Here is a 19,015-nt window from a genome sequence, read left to right on the forward strand (position 1 = left end):
CTAATGACACCAATGCACATGCAGTGTGACATCTATTTCAAAGGGGTACAATCCTCTCACGAGTTATTCTAGAATACGAACATTGAGGGACATGGAAAGGATGACACGACACTAAAGTTCTCCCACAAGTATAAACGCTGGAGTATACACTGAAAAAATACTTTATTTTACCAGCAGTGACTAGAATTATCACAGTGGATGAGGTTACCCTCTCCTATTCTTGGACAAACCAGCTGTCGTTGTCCCCCCCTCAACACAATTTCAGCCTGGAGGACGTAGCATCCAAGGAGGTGTGCATAGCTCCATCCTGGTCCCGGATTCTTCCCCCTTAATGCCCAAGTTAGATGCATTGCATAAGCTGGCCCCTCTTCAGACCTCCTTCAGCATCCTATAAAAGGAAAAGAAAAGGAGCTCATTATAAACATCAATTAGAACGAACTTCCGAAATTACTCTGAAGTGGCTGCAAGTGGCACCTCCACTGTTACTCCAAAACATATTGGCATATACTTGCACGCAATGTGGTGTCAGTTGGTATCAATGGTAACCATTGGTATCAAGTATCAATGCTTACCACTACTGAACCACCTGTGGCTCCTGCTGAAGTGTCGCCTCTGGCTTCGCTTCTAAACGCGGCTCTTCGGCCTGAACCTGCATGTGGTACTTGTAGATGTTTTCTGTGCTCTCCACCACACCTATAAAGAAAAGTGATGAGGTGGCGGTGATGATGCTGGTGATAAGACAAAGACGCGTATGACGCCCTGAAGCTACTCAGAAAAATATTGGAATGGGCAGAACTAACAAGTTGAGTTTAATGATGACGAGTGGTACGCTTCATAGCCACAGGCATGGGCGTACCGAAAAGGCTTTTAGTGGGGGGGGGGGGGGGGGGGGGGGGGGAGTGCCCCCCCTAGAGTTCCAAATCTTCATGATTTTTCTCAGATGTCATAATAATATGAACCCTTGAACACCCGCACAGTCCATAGCGTCTGTTTACAGGAAAAGAGGTGAGGGAGTTGCACGATCCCAACCCCCGTTGAAAAAAAAAATCCTGGGAACGCCCATGGCCGTACTCTTCCCCCTTCAGATGGAACAAAGTAGCTCTTAATTAGTTAGCTTAATTAGTTAGCTCGAAAATTTTTAGCACAACGTGAGAAAAAAAGAATGCTGTATCTTCGATCTTACATGGATACCCTGGGGGGATCTGCAGACTGCTTCTTTTCAAACGTCCAAAGCGCGATATCTAACAGACGTGCTATTATTTACTATAGGTAAAACTGAAACGCTAATGTTGTTCTGGGATGTCCTACAGATATCGCATGGATGTCCAGATATTCGGGACGTTCACGACCTTGTAGGGATGTCCCAGGGATATTCGTGGTTTCCTGGGCTGGCACTGTGCAAAATGCGTTTGAATGGAGTAGCTCTGTAGCGAGTCTCGTGGTCATATGTCACGTGGTGGTTGGTCGCGATCGAGCACACCCGCACGCGATCGGAAAAATTGGGCAGCTCTAGCCCGGATGCGAAAAAATGAACGCAGCAACGATCGATATTTCGTACCGAAAATTCGATGCGAAAAATCGAACTGTTTCTCATAATGAAATTAGCAGAAATATTTCACGCGAAAAATATATCGGTTCTGTCGAGAAAGTTCGATGGTGCCAATGGAGTTGAGACAAATTCTTTACCGAATTTTGGAGTCCAAAAAATCGGTAGGCGATTTTACACGAACGAGGCTGCTTGTTCTTGTTTTTACCTCTTCCTAGTCTCAGGGTTTTAAAACTTATTTACAACTCAACTTCCCTCACGAACCTCTCAACATAGAGATGTTCAACTCTACTCAAGTACCACTCCAACGGCAAATCTGACTGGTCGATTTGGTGCAAGCACCCGAACCGGCCACTGGGCGACAAGAACCGGCACACGAAGGAACCGAATCCACCGAATCCACCGACGGAACAAAACCACACTCCGGCCAAGAACCCGGCGGAAATCGTCTCCCACATCCGGGAGTCGTCTGTTGCTCAGCAATGCCAGCTCCAGACAGTGGTTCGTTGGAGTTCCGGGCGAATCCGAACTTTCCCGACGGAGCGAGGAAGAGCGGGTCGATCTCAAGCGACCAGTCGAATTCGCCTAAGGTTCAACTAACGAGATAGCAGAAGGGACCGTCGCATTTACCTGAAGATATGTTGAATGTACGGCCCCGCACACTCTCCTTGGCTGCCCACCATCCAAAGAGGCTGCCTACCAAGGGCACATGCCTCAATATCCCCTGAAACATAACGGAGCCATTGCAGTCATAAATGGCACTCCCATTCCAACTTACTTCCTGTTTTTCTTTGTTCTCTTGCTGCAGTTCCCGGCTCGCTTCCTCAATGCCCTGCTTCACCAACTCCGACATGGTCTCCAAGGCCTGCATTTCACCACGCTACCTCGTTCACCAACGAAGTTCTTCCTTGAAAAGTATTGTTTTTACCTACCTTTGAGGACTCCTCCAGTTCTTGACCAGCGCTTAGCACCAGACCCACAAGCTCCTCGACGTCCAAGTCATCCGTGACCATCCCGAGACGAACGCAGCAGCTGCCATCTTCCGCTTTGCCTAACGAATACAACGGGTGCACATAGATTTACAAGGATGGTCCGGACCTAAGTAACAAAACTAGAACAGTGGAACCAAATTCTTCCTTGTGCTGGTCCAGTGTTTAAAGTCGCGATGCAGGATACGTTGACAGTAGCAGCTTGCTTGGTTTGACCTTCTCTCTCTCGTTGTCCACGTCCTCAGGAAAATGCTACACCTTCAATCCCTTTGCAGCAGCTCACATACATCCTTCTCACAATTGAATCTGATTGACATGTCACCACCAGCAACTCCTGGTTTGCAGTCAGTGAAGCATCGCAATCGCAGGTTTTGAGAAATGTTTCAGCAGCTCTTGGTCTACGGTTAATCTGTTCTGTTCGTCTCGAAAACTATGGGGCATCTTGAACGACAACGATTACGACTCAGTGTTTAGCGGCGCAGAAGCTACGTTAGCTATGATGCACCGGACACATTGCTGAATGATATTTTGCACACAGTATCTGCATGTACGTCACAGTCACACATGACTTGGCCTCATGACCAGTGGATGGGTCCGTAATGGCTTTACACTCCTCATGTAAACATCTCATCCTGGATCACCTCATCGCTCACACTTGTAGATACTCACTTGTTATCGTCCGCCAAGCGCGTTAGCCTGTTCACCCTCCTCTCTCTCTTATCCTGGTCCATCTCATCGCTCATACCTGTAGATAGCTTTTAACTACCACACACTCTCACATCCCACTCTCATCTCTCCCATAAGCATCTCTCACACACACTTACCGTAGTTCTGGCGCTCTATGGCCTTTGTTGCCTTTGTGCCATTAAAACCATAATCTCTCTCTCTTTCTCTCTCTCTCTCTACACTGCCGTAGCACACGGGAGTGTACACATTCATTAAATGCATACACAAATATTCGAAAATTGTGGAACGCATCTACGCGATTATTTCCAAAATGAGACTAGCATCAGTGCCCTGCACTGTTTTTTTTTTTTTTTTTCTAAATTCAAGACAACGCACGCATATTTACATACATCCTTCTCACAATTGAATCTGATTGACATTTTTATTTAAGCACACGGGAGTGTACACATTCATCAAAATGCATACACAAATATTCGAAAATTGTGGAACGCATCTACGCGATTATTTCCAAAATGAGACGAGCATCAGTGCCCTGCACTGTTTTTGTTCTTTTTTTTTCTAAATTCAAGACAACGCACGCATATTTACATACATCCTTCTCACAATTGAATCTGATTGACATTTTTATTTAAGCACACGGGAGTGTACACATTCATCAAAATGCATACACAAATATTCGAAAATTGTGGAACGCATCTACGCGATTATTTCCAAAAATGAGACGAGCATCAGTGCCATGCACTGTTTTTTTTTCTGTTTTTTTCTAAATTCAAGACAACGCACGCATATTTACGTACCCAAAGAAAAGGCAGAATCCGTATGCTTGAGCTTGGCCACCAGTTCGGCGTTGAGTCTGTTGACGTCGTGACGGCTGGCGGTGTCCGGTAGGTACCGTACCCCTCCAAGCCCTGCCCAACCCTTGAGGCCAACGTACTCCAGTTGCACATGGTCCGTAAGGCACGCACGGAACTTGCGCTTTTGGCGCACCGTCGCATTGATCACAAACTGAAAATAGAAAATAGATACGGAAACGCAAGATGCTATTTTAGTGAATGACAACCCTTGCGATGATTTTGGTACGCTTGGGCGAGTGCCAGCCGTCTGTAAAGCCTACTTCACGCGGTGCACGCGCGCATTGAGGAGAAGCCGACATATAAATCGGCGCCATAGTACACTCTTAAAAATGAACTTCACCGCGTAGCACGCTCCTAGCCAACCATCATCTCAAATGATATCGTTATCTGCCCTGATTTGTTGAAAACGGGGGGCGTACGCCTTTTTTGTGACAATTATGAACAGCATAAGTGTCGCAGAAAAGGCGTACGCCCCCCGTTTTCAACAAATCAGGGCAGATAATGATATCATTTGAGATGATGGTTGGCTAGGAGCGTGCTATGTGGCGAAGTTCATTTTTACGAGTGTAGACGTGGCTGCCTGTAAAAGCTTCCGAGCAGCAAATCAATCACCGAAAAGCAGCCACCGAAAAGCAGCCAACGAAACATAGCACGCGATTATGATGACTTGGTTCGTACTTTTTTTTTTTTTTCATTCCGACCTAACGAACGTGCGAACAGCCTAAGGGATCTTGTATTCTTCAACAGGATGGCGGCCGTACGGGGTTTGACCGTTTGACTGGTTATCGCGCGTTAAAACAGTACATAGAAGAACCCGAACAGCCACGAAGGTTTAATTTAAAACGTTCTAAGCTGTAATTCACATGGAACGAAACAAGTTGCGAAAGAGATCTCTACCGCTGATTGCAAGATCGCTCTATCGCTGATCGCTGACTCCCTATTAGGGAGTTTTCATCTACGTCATATTGTGACGTGGCAGTGACGTGGCATGCTCATAAGCTCCTCCCACTGGTGGTCACTTTTCGTGCTAGCGCCATTGAGAGATGACAAACCGCGTTATTTTTCAATGCGACAACCATAGTTAAAAAAAAAGGAAAAGAAAATGTGAGAACGACAATGACGAAGCGTCTTCGGGATAAAAGGAGGGTACGGACGCGACCGGATTTCCAAAACACCATTCGATGCTTCGTTTTCGATAAATTTTTCGATAAACTTTCGTTTCGAATAAATAAATAAATAAACCTATAGCCACACCAAAGGAAGTTGTCAAAATGTTGGTCCTTACCAACTGCTTGAGTAGGGCGCTGTGCAGAGCGTCCAAGTCTTCCATAGTTGTGTACGACGCTGCGAAGAAGAAGAAGAAGAAAAAAGATAATCAATATGGGGTCCCATTGACGCTACGGGTCAATACGTACCCTGCGCATTCTCTATAGGACAGAAGCACAAACAGACGCCGTGCTGCTTCAACTCTAGAAGGTCAAGGGGCACTCGGGGAAGGTCACGGCAAAGCATCTGCCCCAACTGCAAAGGTCACGTAGTTTAACAGCTACACAACGAGCGTGAGGATCGAAGGCGTCGAACCGTGCATTAATGAGGAAGAGCAAAGCACATGGCATACCATATATATATATATATACCGGGTGTTTCAGTTAAATCCCCGGGCTATATAATTCGCGAACCGGTGCACCAATCGAATAACTTTCTTTTTTACAAGTATCTGTCGAATACCTGTCCAATACGAAATCTGCAACCGAAGCGGGTCATTTGTTGCAGTAATTAATTGGTTTCGGTTTACATATTTTTGTCGCGGCTGGTCACGGTGAAGCGCAAAAGGACGCTCTTTCACTCCCTGTCCACCAATGAATTACGTCATTTTGCGCTTCGCCGCGACCAGCCGCGACAAAAATACGTAAACCGAAACCAATTAATTTCTGCAACAAATGACCCGCTTCGGTGGCAGATTTTTCTCTAAAAGGTGTCCACTGAAGGTCCCTATAGGGGTAGTACCCATTTTAATGCCGACGACGCCCTGCTTTAGAAGTTCGCTTTTTTCACGAAACTCATTTGAATTTTTATTTAAATAATGAGCGCCTCCCGCTCATTCACGCGGTGCGCATCTTGTAGGCGGTACTGGACAGATACTTGTAAAAAAGAAAGTTATTCGATTGGTGCACTGGTTCGCGAATTATTTAGCCCGGGGATTTAACTGAAACACCCGGTATATTCAGCGTTCCTCGCGGAGGACGTCGTAATCGTGCCACGTCAAGTTGCTAGCGTCCTCGAACGGGTTCGAACCCGCTCCGTTGGGAACTGAAAGGTGCTACCAACTGACACACCGATTCGCGATCTTCTATATACACATGAAACATCCAACACGCGCAACAATCCACGAAATCCGATCAGAACATTGGCGCTCGCTGCTCCGCTCTGGACAGACAAAAATATACACAGGATGTTTATTTTTATTAATTACCGAATTTTTATTGAAAAACTAGCAGAGCAAAAAAACATTCCACGTTTAAACACTCCCGAAACACGCTCGTGCGCGAAGATGAGCCGAAAGTGAAAAAGCGCTCCTGAGAAGCGCATCATCTTCGCTGACGGAGGCTTATCTGGCCCGCATGTCGGCGCCTACTCCAATCATCTCCATCGCTCCAAATCACGTGACCCTCTGACGTCAAATGAGCGCTGTATATACCCCCCTGCGTTCCAGGTCGCCGAGGTTTTGGTTTCGGCTCCGGCTCATTTGCATATCAAGATTTGGGGCTAGGAGTTTTTAAACGTGGAATGGCTTTCAACTAGGATGGTCTTTCATTCTCATCTCCCGCTTTTGCCTGAAATCCCCTAATTGAAGAGTTAATTAATGAATTTTAGGTAATTAGTCGTCTTATTGTAGTTGCATACTTTTTTCGAGGGGATATCAGCCTGGCCGTAAAACTCAACTGCAAAAACGGCATCTATTTTGCTCCGCTAGTTTTTTAAGTAAAATTCTGTAACAAATAAAAATGAACACACACCCTGTATACTGTAGAAGTGGTTGGTTTCGCGGTCTGAATAATTCGCGAATTCGGACGGAGGCACGTTTAGGGAATATTTCGCGGTACGTGGATCCTGCGCCAAATAGTTATTTGGGGTTGTCACAGTGGCGTAGCCAGAAAAATATTTCGGGAGGGGTTCTATGGGGGACTCTACATGGGAAAGGAGGATTTCACCCGCATTTCCCTCTTCCAAATGCACTAGCAAAGGTACGATTTTTTCGGGGGAGGGTTTTTTGAACCCTCCCCCCTCTGTCTACGCCACTGGATTGTCATTTACTACTTTAATTACGCGGAAAAATAGCATTCGCGAAATTTACAAAACGTAAGTCCTGGCAAAAAATTTGTTGATACAGGATTTATGTTATCTTCCATTACAGCACAACGTCACTGAAACCTTACACGTGCAAAACGTATGACGTAGTATGAGTGAACATTGTGAATTTTTATTCATCTTGGAAGGACCTCCAAGGCCTGTCTTTGCAGGTTTTGGTTTCGCGAAGTGGTATGTGACATCATTACATGCAAGAGTGGTCGTCTCCTAGCAACGGTGTAGGCGTGTTTCCAGTTCCCTTTTTAGGGTGTAGAGCTGTTCTCGCCGCTGCCGACGTTGTCAGAACCATTGCAAACAAAGCGATTGCTTTTCCTATGTGCCATTGGGCAACCTCTTTTAGGGACTTTCACCCCCTCCCCCACAATCCCCTAACAGCTCCCTAGAGGTCACACAACCCCCTTGTCCACAAAAAGACTGTCCAAAGGCCCCAAAAGCGAGCAGATATGGGTGTCACACACCCCTAGAGATTTCCAGAACACCCCCCCCACCCACACCCTTTTCCACAGTACAGTCTACCTGGACTACCAACAATACATTTGATTTATTTCGAGATATAGCGAACAAAGTACTAACCCACGAGTTCAGGTCGTTCAAGTATGCCGGGTTCTCTCCTTCTGGGGCGTCACCTGCAGGGAGTTTCACACCGGTTCATATGGAAGTTCACAAGGAAGTTCAAATGCAAGTACATAGGAAGTTAATACGGAACCCGTAAAAACATTCATATGGAATTACCAAGGCGGTTGGTTCATATGGAAGTTCATACAGAACCAGTAAAAAATATTCATATGGAATTGTCAAGGCGGTTCGTTCATGCGGAAGTTCATAGGAAGTTCACACGCAAGTTCATAGGAAGCTCATACAGAACTGGTAAAAACATTCATATGGATTTGCCATGGCGGTTGGTTCATACCAAAGTTCACACGCAAGTTCATAGGAAGCTCATCCGGAACCGGTAAAAACATTCATATGGAATTGTCAAGGCAATTGGTTCATACGGAAGTTCGCAGGAAGTTTACACGCAAGTTTACATGCAAGTTCATAGGAAGCTTATACGGAACCGGTAAAAAACATATGGAATTGCCAAGGCGGTTGGTTCAAACGGAATTCATAGGAAGTTCATACGGAACCAGTAAAAAACATTCATATGGAATTGTGAAGGCAGTTGTTTCATACGCAAGTTCATAGGAAGCTCATATGGAAGTTCATACAGAGGTTCTTCGCTTCATACGGATGTCATTACGGAGCAGAAATAAAGCATGGCTGCGATGGCTTACCCGCTGTCTCACTACCTCGCCAGACATACTGGAACGTCACAACTGGGAAAGCGTTGGCTACCTGCGATATACAGACAGAGAAACGGGTCTTAGAAGGAGCATGGCACCTATGCGTGCTGGTGTCTGGCACTCACAGGGATGTGCAAACCTGGAGACGCCGATCGCGCTTCTGCTGAGCCACAACCCTGTAATATTGAAAGAAGAAGCACACACACATGATACAAAGATTCTGATGGTGGACATATATTGTTGGTGATGCAGCTTCAGCTTTGTCTTGTCATTTTGACACGACGTATCCAGAAGTCAAATGTACTCGAGTTTTTCTGGTCTGTTTCCTTACCAGAATTTTAATGCAGGAAACTTGCTGTAGCCGCTCAACAAGAAGTTCAGTCTGCACAGAGAAGATCAAAGTTTCACGAATTGTCATATATGTTACATATACGACATTTATTTACATACTTAATGTGCTTATTTAGTTAGTGCCCTAGACTGGGTTCATTAATTTTTTTTGTTAAAGGGGTTGGGACACTTTCATAGATGCGGTTCATTACATCATGGATGCATTGTGCCGCACACCACAATACTGCGGAAAAACGAATTATTCTTCTATGTGTCATGCTTAGCGAGATACTGTACAAGACCTCGAACACACTTCCGAGCGAAGTGCAGACGTCACAGAGCTCGGAGCTGCATCCATTCCCATTGGCAGCCATAAGCATGTGACTTCTCGTGCGCTGCCTCACTGGTGGCAGCCACGGCTGTGATGTCAGAGCTGCATGAGTTTTGGTATTCGCAGAGCCCACTGTGAAACTATGCCGCGCTGTGAAACTTTCAATGCAGGTTCACATCGGTGCGAATTTACATTTTTCTGGGATAACCTGGGATGACCTGTCACAACCCCTTTAAAAGTGTAAAACTGTAAAATAAAAAGTAATTTTCTGCAGGTTCTACACAGCAACACAATAAACGTAGTGCTTTCACAGGACCATACAGCACAGACACACATATTTTGCAGTAATCACAATCTGCTGAAAGCAATGCTTGCTCAACGTACTGTGTTATACATTGCTCCAACAATTACGTCAACTGGTTTCTGAAACAATTCGACTCAGCAAACCGAAACAGTCGAGGGCTAAGCTGAGGTCACACATAGTTTGGTGTCCAATGCGCCTAACAAAATCTAATGGGAATCAAAGAAGCATGCTAGTTACGATATTGCCTGCTTCACATCTGCATGTCAGTGTGAGCTGTTCTTTCCATTCAGGTAAGGTACCATATACATTGATTTTCTCGTAACAGCATTATTATTATTCAAATAAAGCTGCGATGGTCCACCATGTGACACTGTAATCAACGCAGCAGAACTAAAGCAATTCCTAGCAGTATAATTGCACAAATTTGAAAGCCTTCAGGGAACTTCAGTGCATTCTCTTTCACAATAGAACATCTTTATGAGACCTTATTGGCTCACCAGAGCAAAGCAGTGTCGGACACGTGCCACAGCACCTTGCTCGCCCAATGCCTGGAGCGCGACCCAGAGTGGCAGGCATTCCACAGAACCATGCACTGAAAAGGCGTCCAGACCAGCTGCCCGTGCATCTGCTGGGGCACACGACGTGCCGAAGAGTGTCACGTATGGAAGACCACGAACTCCAAACCAGTCCCCCAGTGGCAGGATGGCACTGTCCCAGGGTACTTCACTGGGGCTAGCCTCCTGCACGAGACACTGTTTATGCAATACAAAAGCAAACTTCCGTGTGTGACCTGTGTCACTAGTATTGCAGTTTTGCGTCATAGAGCTGCAACAATAAGTGTTGTACCTTCAAGATGTTTCAGTAACTGTATCAAAATGCTTTAATAAAAAAAGCATGCTACGGAAAAATATGTGATCAACGACATTTATCTGTACGGAACTTTTTTCGAATGTGTTGCAAGCAGGCGGCTTGCACACAGCAGGCGGCTTCACAGCGGCGGCTCCATGAGGGAGGTTGTGTGGCGTTGACGGCGATTATGTGAGCATAACAGGCGAAATGATGTCACTATGCCATGATGTCACAACATCATGTAGTACAGTGGGTGCCACCAATGGCATCACAGCACTTGCAGCACTGCCATTGGCTAGTGCGGTAGTCAATCGCAGCACTCGGAGAGGGACATAAACTGGAGCTGTGCGAACGATGTGATCATCGTCGCCGTCTACAAACCGACTGAAGCGTACCACCTCGCAAGCGAGTGTCACAAAGCATGTGCTACATCCATTTCACACAGTGTGTTGCAACCCCCATGTACCCAATGTACCCATCGTAATCACGAGGTACTTTAATGTCGACACCGGTGGCCGAAAGAACGAGTGCTTTTGCAGTTTCGCAGTTTTCTCGCTCCCCAATTGGTCCTGTGTAGGGATGGGCCAACCAAATCCGCCAATCCTCGAATCCTAGGGCAGGGATTTGGAGATTTGCGAATCCGAATCCTAAAGCGGCGAATCAAATCTTTCGAATCCACCAACCAGGTTTGTTTGTTTCTTTTTAAAATTGGCGCCTTTGGAGTCCATCGAAAGCCTGATTGGCCAGTGGGTGTTTTCTCCTTTGTTTGTTTACATTGCTCTGGACTGAAAGAGTTCAGGCAGGAATATTAACAAGTTTAAAAGTAACATGCTTTTTGCTTTTAAAATTGCGTTTAAATTATGTTGACGCTGCCTATATTGACCTAGCTATGCCTGCAGGTAAAGGTGGAACGAACCAGCGTTTTGTCACTCGTTTTTAACATCGTTTTACCACTCGAGCACGTACCGACACTCCCGTGACAACACGTTTTTCCTAAACGCGCCACTGGAAACTCACCTTCGGTGTTGATTGTTCCAAGAACAAGGATGCAAGAGCTGGGCCTTCAACGTGTAGCCAGATCTTGTGTTGCCGGCACAACTCCTGGAGCTCCACCAGTGGGTCCCAAAGTCCTGTCCAGGGTTGACCGGCGCTCGCTACCAGAACCGTGGGTGTGAAGCCTCGTTCAAGGTCCCCTTCAACAAGTTGCTTCAGCGCCTCCACGTTCTGCGAGCGCATCCCACTTGTTTGTAAAATCAGGTCCCCCAAACTCACGTCGGAAAAGCATGCAACGAAGAAGGCCACGACTAGATACCCCACTGTTGCCGTTCCTGATCACTTCAGCGCACTAAGTTTAGCGGGAAAATGTTTTTGTTGTTTCTGCGAATGAATCTAGTCTTTATATGTCCAAATAAAATGCATATAACAACTTTCTGTGTTTCACTTTTTGGTCCCGTTTTTAAACGTGTTGAGCGATCGGAAGGATCTAGTGCACGGCTGCGTGCATCACATAGCGTACCTATCGTACCAGGTGCCGCAGGCGCAGTCGTTCATTTCTCCTTCGGTGACTTGGCCTGGCTTGGATTGTGCTTCAACTGGATTTTTTGCGCACTACAATCCAATGCAAGCCAACGTCTGGTAACAATGGGGTATCTAAGGGCGGCCTCTTGCATTGCACGCATCGGGGTAGGAACAAATACATGGGAAAATGGCGACCTTGGGGGACCTGTGTAAAATGTTCCCGTTCAATGTATCGAACTTTCGTAATCATAGTCAAGACGTCGTCACGTATAATTCCATTGGCTTACACCGCGACCTACTAGATTACGACTGCTATGTCATACACACCCCTTCCCAGCGCCGCATTTGGAAGCTAGAGGTGGCGCTGCTCATCGGCCCGGTTATTGCTTCCTCAGTTTCTGCAATACTTTGTACTTCGGCTTTCCTTAGTATTTTTGTACAAGCGGCGGGTGTCCCATGAGAGATGCTTCTTACTAACGTTGATTATCATAATCATTCTACGTATTTTCATAGGAGCTGTTGCTGTCATCTGCTACGGCAGTTGTACGTCCGCTTCTGCACGTTCAAAATTCAAATTTCTGTCGGCCAATCACGACTTAGATCTCGTGGGCCGATGAGTAGCGCCCCCAGTGGATTGTGCCGACGAGCTCTTCATAGGGGGTTGCCAGTTATGACATGGCTTACGCATAAATTTGTCTACACTTTGACTCTATCGCAGTTGTATCTCAGTGCTACAACTCACCTCTGTAAGACTTTCATGAGCAAAATGCTTACAATGAATTTCAAGTGGTGATCATGCAACTAAGCTGTACTGGTGGAAAATAACTGTTTTCAGGCTGGAAGCTGCTGCTATCATAGTGTAGTGGCCAGCACACTCAACCGGCAATCAAGGGGTGCGTGGTTTGATTCCAGTCGCCGTGTGGCTTTTTCGACGATTGTCATATTTCAGTACGCCGTACCGATTGTGAAGTGAAGCTCGATGCTTCAGAATTTGATGTTTCTCAGAGCACAACTTACCATTCTAGAGTCTGTCCCATATGGCACAACACGAGCGCATGCCGTAGGCAGCCCAAGCTAAAGGTGAAGAGAAACGAGGCATTCAAAAAAGCAACACTACATATTACTCACTGTCTTATTCGCAGAGCCTGAAGTTTTAGGGTTTAGAACATTTCTTCCCCAAATTTGCACCCCAAATTCGAGGTTGCCCCTTTAGGGTGAAACCCGATTTTTACTCCCGCAAATTGCCCCAACTGAAACGTCCGTAGGAATGCAGACTAGGTTGCTCGGCAGAAAACTCAACGTCGCCGTTGGTACCAGACCAGTACGGCCTGTTTGAATACTAGATCCCGATTTCTGTCCGAATTTAGCGTACTGGAAGTTCTTCCACATTCTGGAAGTTCTTCCACATGGAAGTTCTTCCACCCGAATTAGCACGAATTTAGAGCACATGTTGATCTTCCCGATATTTGCCCCACCGAACTGGGAAAAAAATATTTCCTGAAAACTTCAGGCTCTACTTATTTAATAAGAAAACTTTTTACCTGCGAGCAGAGGTAGTGCCTCAATCCCGACTTATAACATGCTGCGAAGTAGAGGACCGGCTGGTGCGCTTGGAAGGCGAAGTAGCCGTCACTCACGAGCCAGGAAAACCTGGCATGCAAGGCCTGACGGCAGACGCGAGCCAGACCCTCACCCGCATCTCTGTGTAGATACAGGGAAGCTCCCGGCCACCTGCACGTGTGCGCGTCATGTTTTATCACCTCGTTAGCACCGTTAAAAAAGAAGCTCTTCACCGTAGCATGCTACGGGTCACGAAATTGAGGAAGCCGCAACCAGCGTTTCATGAAAATCCGAAATGGACAATGCACGATTCTGCGGGGTAGTGAACGATTTCCAAAAATCTACGGTCACGTGGGCTGCAAACATTGGGGGATGGATGCGAACCCTCTCCTTATTGTTATTGCGAGTCTTCTATCGAGGTTGCCGGAACGAAGGAGAGAATGCAACCTCGATAGAAGACTCGCAATTAGAAGACTCGCGATAGAAGACTCCGGCAACACGGGAAAAATAGAGCATGAGGTTTAACCACGACCTACTAGATTATAACGACCATGTCATCATAATCAATAACCCCTATGAAAAGCCCGTCCGCACGATCCGCTAGGAGCGTTACCCATCGGCCCACAAGATCTACATCATGATCGGACAATAGAAATTTGAATTTTTAATGCGCAGAAGCGGACGTACGAGTACCGTAGCGACGACAGCAACAACTCCTATGAAAACGCTTAGAATGATGATGATAATGTACTTTAGAAAGAAGCATCTCCCGCGGAGCATCCGCCGCTTGTACAAAAATACTAAGGTAAATTGAAGTACAAAGTATTTTAGAAATTGAGGAAGCAATAACCGGGCAGATGAGTAGCGCTTCCAAACGTGGCACTGGGAACGGGTGCCTATGACATGGTCGTTGTAATCTAGTAATTCGTGGGTTTAACAATCATAATTTTTCACTCCTACTTGTTTTTTTTTTACTTTCTTGTGTGAAAAAACAAAAAGAAACATAGCCAAGTCGTCACTGTCACCATCGCTCTGTTTTTGTTACATTCAATGGCACAAGAACTTGAATTCTGCATTACTTTTTCCAGAACACAAGAGCCCTACAACCATTGCAAGGTAACTTTCTACTAGGTTTTCCCATACTTGCATATTGATCTGAGGCTACTTAACTCCAATGTTAGGAACACGGCTGGGTGTATGGATTAAATTTTGGTATATTGTGGGAAACCGGGAAAATCCAAATCCAAATACAAATCTGGGTCCCCATCACACAGAAAATTGTTCGCAGAAAATTAGCAGAGCGCTTCACGAGCAAACTCAGAACTGTTACCGGAAGAGTTGCGACATCCAGAGTCGCACATCCGCCACCATCCGCAGGGTGACAGCGCGGAGGAGGGGCATGTCCAGCGTGGCCACGAATGCAGCTAGAGAGTGAGACGCCACCACAGCCCACTCGACCTGGTCCAGTGCTGGAACACCAGAGTCCCTGAAACATCGGGATCAGGCTTGCACTTACTTTTTACACGATAAATGGTATACTTGGTTGCGCTGTATCTTTCCATGCGCGTTATGGATATTCGTCTGGTATACCATGTGAACCTGTGGCTTCACCTTTTGAGAGCATGTTTGCATTTTATTAGCTTTCTTTCTTTCTCCTTTATTGCAAACTTAAACATACAATTAGGATGCAGGACTGTGAGGGGCGAGCCTTGTTTATACGTTCCATGAAACACATGGACAGTACATTAAAAAACGTAGATATTATACGGGGGGGGGGGGGGGGAAGTAACGGAGCCAAAAAAAAATGCTCATATTCTTCTATTGGTTTCAGAACCTCTTCTGGTTCTCTCTCAAATGGTTGGGACGTCATACACATGTAGGCATGTTGCGTAATTCTAGATTTCTTCCTCGTGATACAAATCTCTTTCCCTGTTTCTCTCTGATTTGTCAGGCTTTCTATGTATTTCCAAAATTTTTCTGCCCAGTGGGTTTCCTGATACAATGGGAAAGTAATTATTTAAGTACTGAGTATGATAGCACTGCTGAATCTCCCATGTGCAAAGCGAGAGCCTGTTTCTCTTACCTCCCATCTACAATGCCGAGCCCTTTTTCGCTGTCGTTGCAGAAGAGCAGGTCCGAGAGACACTCTTCTATCTCCTCAAGCGTGCGTGGGCTGTAATAGTAGTCACGGTTGAAAACTAAAGGTGCCAGAAGGTGGTAGTTGCCAAAACGGAGTGAAAGCACCCGGGCAGCACAACATCATGGTCCAATATTGGCAATATTGGCGCAATATTGGGCCGACATTGCCAATATTGATCCAATATTGGTCCATGATGTTGTGCTGCTTGGGTGCTTTCACTCCGTTTTGGCAACTACCACCTTCTGCCATTGGTAGTTGCCAAAACGGAGTGAAAGCACCCAAGCAGCACAACATCATGGACCAATATTGGCAATATTGGTCCAATATTGGTCCTATATAGGGCCGACATTGCCAAGATTGGGCCAATATTAGGCTCGTTTTGGGCTCGACCCAACCTCAGGACCCACTCACTTCGGTTGCAGAGGTCCCGGAGCACGTTTTGCTGGAGCGGTCGCCTCATCTCCACCTCCAGTACATCTGGAACGTCTGCAACAATAACAGTCGCGCCTGCTGCGCTCCATCACCGAGGTCAACGAGCTGTCGCCGACGCGGACTTACATGTTCGCTGCTGCCTGCAACCTTCCCAAGGATGCTGCCGAGGCGGCAACCAGTGCTGGCCCGACATCGCGACCCGTGGGATAATTCTGCAGCTGAGGAACAGACATGAGTTATGAACCAGGGTTGCGTTAGGTCTCACTAAAAAATTACGGGCACTAATGCGGGAAAGAACTTGTCTGTGGAACCTGACTCGAGGGGATGTACTGCACCTGTGTTCAACTTAAGAATAGAACAAGATGTTGTCGGTCAACCTTAGCAGAGTTACTCTGCCAGAAAAATTATGCTGCAGCGCCAGCAGGCATCACCTCTATGGCTCATGGTTTGGGAGTTAGCGCACAACCTGTTGTGACAGTGCTGCGGCTATATATTGCAGCCAATAGGAACCAGCGTGGGGCGGGACTTAACGTGCTGTTCTTAGGTGAAACTAGTCTAGAGGGATGTATTAGGTATTTTAAAAAAAATATGGGGAATTATAGGGAAGGGGAAAAATTTATAGGCTATCTTGTGTATGAAATCGTCCGTGAAAGGTGGACTGGTGATTTATTTCTATATGATGACACAGCCGTTTCACGTACGCGTAAAATCATCTTACAGTGAGCATATACGGACAGTTTCACAACGCGCCACGCGATACTTTTCTGTGCAGTATATACAGACTGGATGGGACACGTTTTATTGAATCTGGCAACTGCTGCACACCCACGAACGATGAAGCAGCTTAATTTTTGTTTTTCTTTCATGACCTCCTTTCAATGTAGCTGACACAACACGCGCGATGCGCCGCCAACTCTGTTTGCGCACTGTGTTGCGTCTCTCCCTCGAAAAAAAAAAAAGAAGAAGAAGACTGACGAACACAGACAAAAAAGAAACAAAAAAGAACGCCCTCCAAGTGCCACATTGACAGTTTTTATTCCGAGCCTTAAAACATGCATGCGCGCACCGAATGACAAGACGGGGCACCGAATTTTATAGGGGCTATCCGAACATTGAGAGCACTCAAGACAAGCATCGCGATCAGTTCGAGCACGCTGTTGTAGCAGCAGGTGTTTTCTTCTACGCCAAATGAAGTTGTGGGCGAAATCGCGCATGGAACACGTACGTCCCTCTGAGAATCGTAAATCTCCGCCCGTCAAGTCCGCGAGCGGTCGAACGATTTCACTCATTCGGTTAGTCCTACTGCTAACGGGGAAGGATCGAGAGCCGATACGTACATTGACGGCGTCTGCTTCGGCAGTAGGATTCTTAATTCCGGGTTCCCCAGTGTTTTGCGTGTCCTCCGACATGTCAATCGCAGTCGTAGCTGCCTGACTGCAGCTGCTTTTTCGACTGCTATCAGCCATGTTTGGTGTCTTCTCGCTCTCCTCCACGCTGGCAGATTCGTCACTTCCACTGTCAACTTCCGCCATATTGGTTGTCACGGCAACTAATCGTCGTCGTCTGCTACAGCCCACGACGTCGTCTGTTGTTTGGATGTGTACACTTACGGAAATGAAATGAGACGGAACAAATTTATTCGTGTACCTTCGCTGATCGAAAAACGCGACGAAGGACAACACTGACGTAAATTAATTCCTGTCGTACAAGTATACAGGAACCAAAATTGGTATCCTGTTCCGCAGGATGGCTAATACGAATCTACAGAAACGTGAAAAAAAAAAAAAAGAAAAAAAAAGGAAAAGACTAATCTAAACACGTTTTAATTTGTCAATCGGTTTTTCCTTCGCAAATTGTAATTTCTATAGTATACCTACCATTTGCATTACCACATTAGCGAAGATCGTAGGCTCAAGAAGACAACTCAGATATGTCATGTCACTTCTCTGTTTGTCTACGTACACTACAGTACAATATTTGAGCAAAGAAATGCACAAGCACCACAAGCATAGACTTCAAGTTATTTATTTCTGTTCTAAAAAAGATGAATACTGACTAAGTATAGGGTTCACTTTGGAACTTCGTAGGGAACAAAGTCCTTGTAGGCTTCCAGGAGAGCAGCAGCTCTTGGATCATCATCCCTCATAACTGCAGGGCACAAATGAGATTCATAGAGTTATGCTCAGCACTGAGACCACAATGTTCACTTCTTTCCAGATTTCCTGTCACATATTGAAATACGATTACCTGGTTTAAATTATTATGCCAATTCTACAAAAGCTATTTCAGTTAGCATAAACACATCCAAAAGGGTTACAAACAACGATCGAAATATGGAAGTCGTCAGAAAAGCCAGACAGCTGGATTTTTTTCTACGAGTGCCATTTTTCAGTTGTTCATGTTCTTGGGCACTTCGAGGATTGTGCGTGCTTCAGTTACTTTCAATTAACACTTTAACAGGTATTTACGAGTATTTTTACAGATATGGATACACATAATCGATACTTGAAGTGCGCACAATATGATATGGCCACCCGAGTCAAACGGACAATCTCATCACCCGCTGATCACAACCCATACCTTTTTGTCTTTTTTTTTTCGTGTTAGACTCGTACCACTGATCTCACCTTCTCTATTTTTGCAACCGTATGAAATTGGCCAGACAAAACACACCATGGTTATTAAATAACAAAATTAAATTAATTCAGAACTGCATAGCTTAGCACAGGCTATCGCTAAGATAATAATTTTTAACCCAAAAGTAGAAACAGGTAATCAAGTTCCAAATTCTATTTGACTGTTGAAAGCAGACGACATTGAAAA

The 19,015-nt window shown here is 45.8% G+C and overlaps 1 protein-coding gene across 2 annotated transcripts; it reads right to left on the bottom strand.

The window, feature by feature from the left end:
- Nucleotides 1-145: 145 nt before the first annotated feature.
- LOC135392058 (pyridoxal-dependent decarboxylase domain-containing protein 1-like) lies at nt 146-17,739 on the bottom strand. 2 transcript variants are annotated; one of them, XM_064622698.1, is made up of 21 exons: nt 17,530-17,739; nt 16,319-16,404; nt 16,172-16,246; nt 15,704-15,793; nt 14,951-15,106; nt 13,602-13,791; nt 13,078-13,134; nt 11,560-11,766; nt 10,191-10,433; nt 9,060-9,110; nt 8,854-8,904; nt 8,720-8,780; nt 8,019-8,071; nt 5,492-5,597; nt 5,362-5,420; nt 4,020-4,227; nt 2,479-2,597; nt 2,325-2,411; nt 2,177-2,270; nt 573-693; nt 146-388 (listed from the first exon to the last, which is right to left on the bottom strand). In XM_064622698.1, the coding sequence occupies exons 1-20, from the start codon at nt 17,722-17,724 to the stop codon at nt 575-577; spliced, it is 2,307 nt and encodes a 768-aa protein (XP_064478768.1). In that variant the 5' UTR covers nt 17,725-17,739; the 3' UTR covers nt 146-388; nt 573-574. The 2 variants fall into 2 exon arrangements, with proteins under 2 accessions (XP_064478768.1, XP_064478767.1); XM_064622697.1 differs by having other exon boundaries at nt 16,319-16,410.
- Nucleotides 17,740-19,015: the final 1,276 nt, after the last annotated feature.

Source organism: Ornithodoros turicata, chromosome 4 (genome assembly GCF_037126465.1).
Source record: "Ornithodoros turicata isolate Travis chromosome 4, ASM3712646v1, whole genome shotgun sequence".
In the NCBI taxonomy this organism is placed as follows: domain Eukaryota; kingdom Metazoa; phylum Arthropoda; class Arachnida; order Ixodida; family Argasidae; genus Ornithodoros; species Ornithodoros turicata.

Excerpts from the sequence above, each read along its gene's own strand:
- LOC135392058 (XM_064622697.1), bottom strand. The coding sequence starts at position 17,724 with ATGGCGGAAGTTGACAGTGGAAGTGACGAATCTGCCAGCGTGGAGGAG. Across the intron at positions 15,107-15,703 it reads CTCGGCATTGTAGATGGGAG|GGACTCTGGTGTTCCAGCAC; the intron begins GTAAGAGAAACA and ends CCGATGTTTCAG. Across the intron at positions 8,072-8,719 it reads GCGAGGTAGTGAGACAGCGG|GTGACGCCCCAGAAGGAGAG; the intron begins GTAAGCCATCGC and ends AACTCCCTGCAG.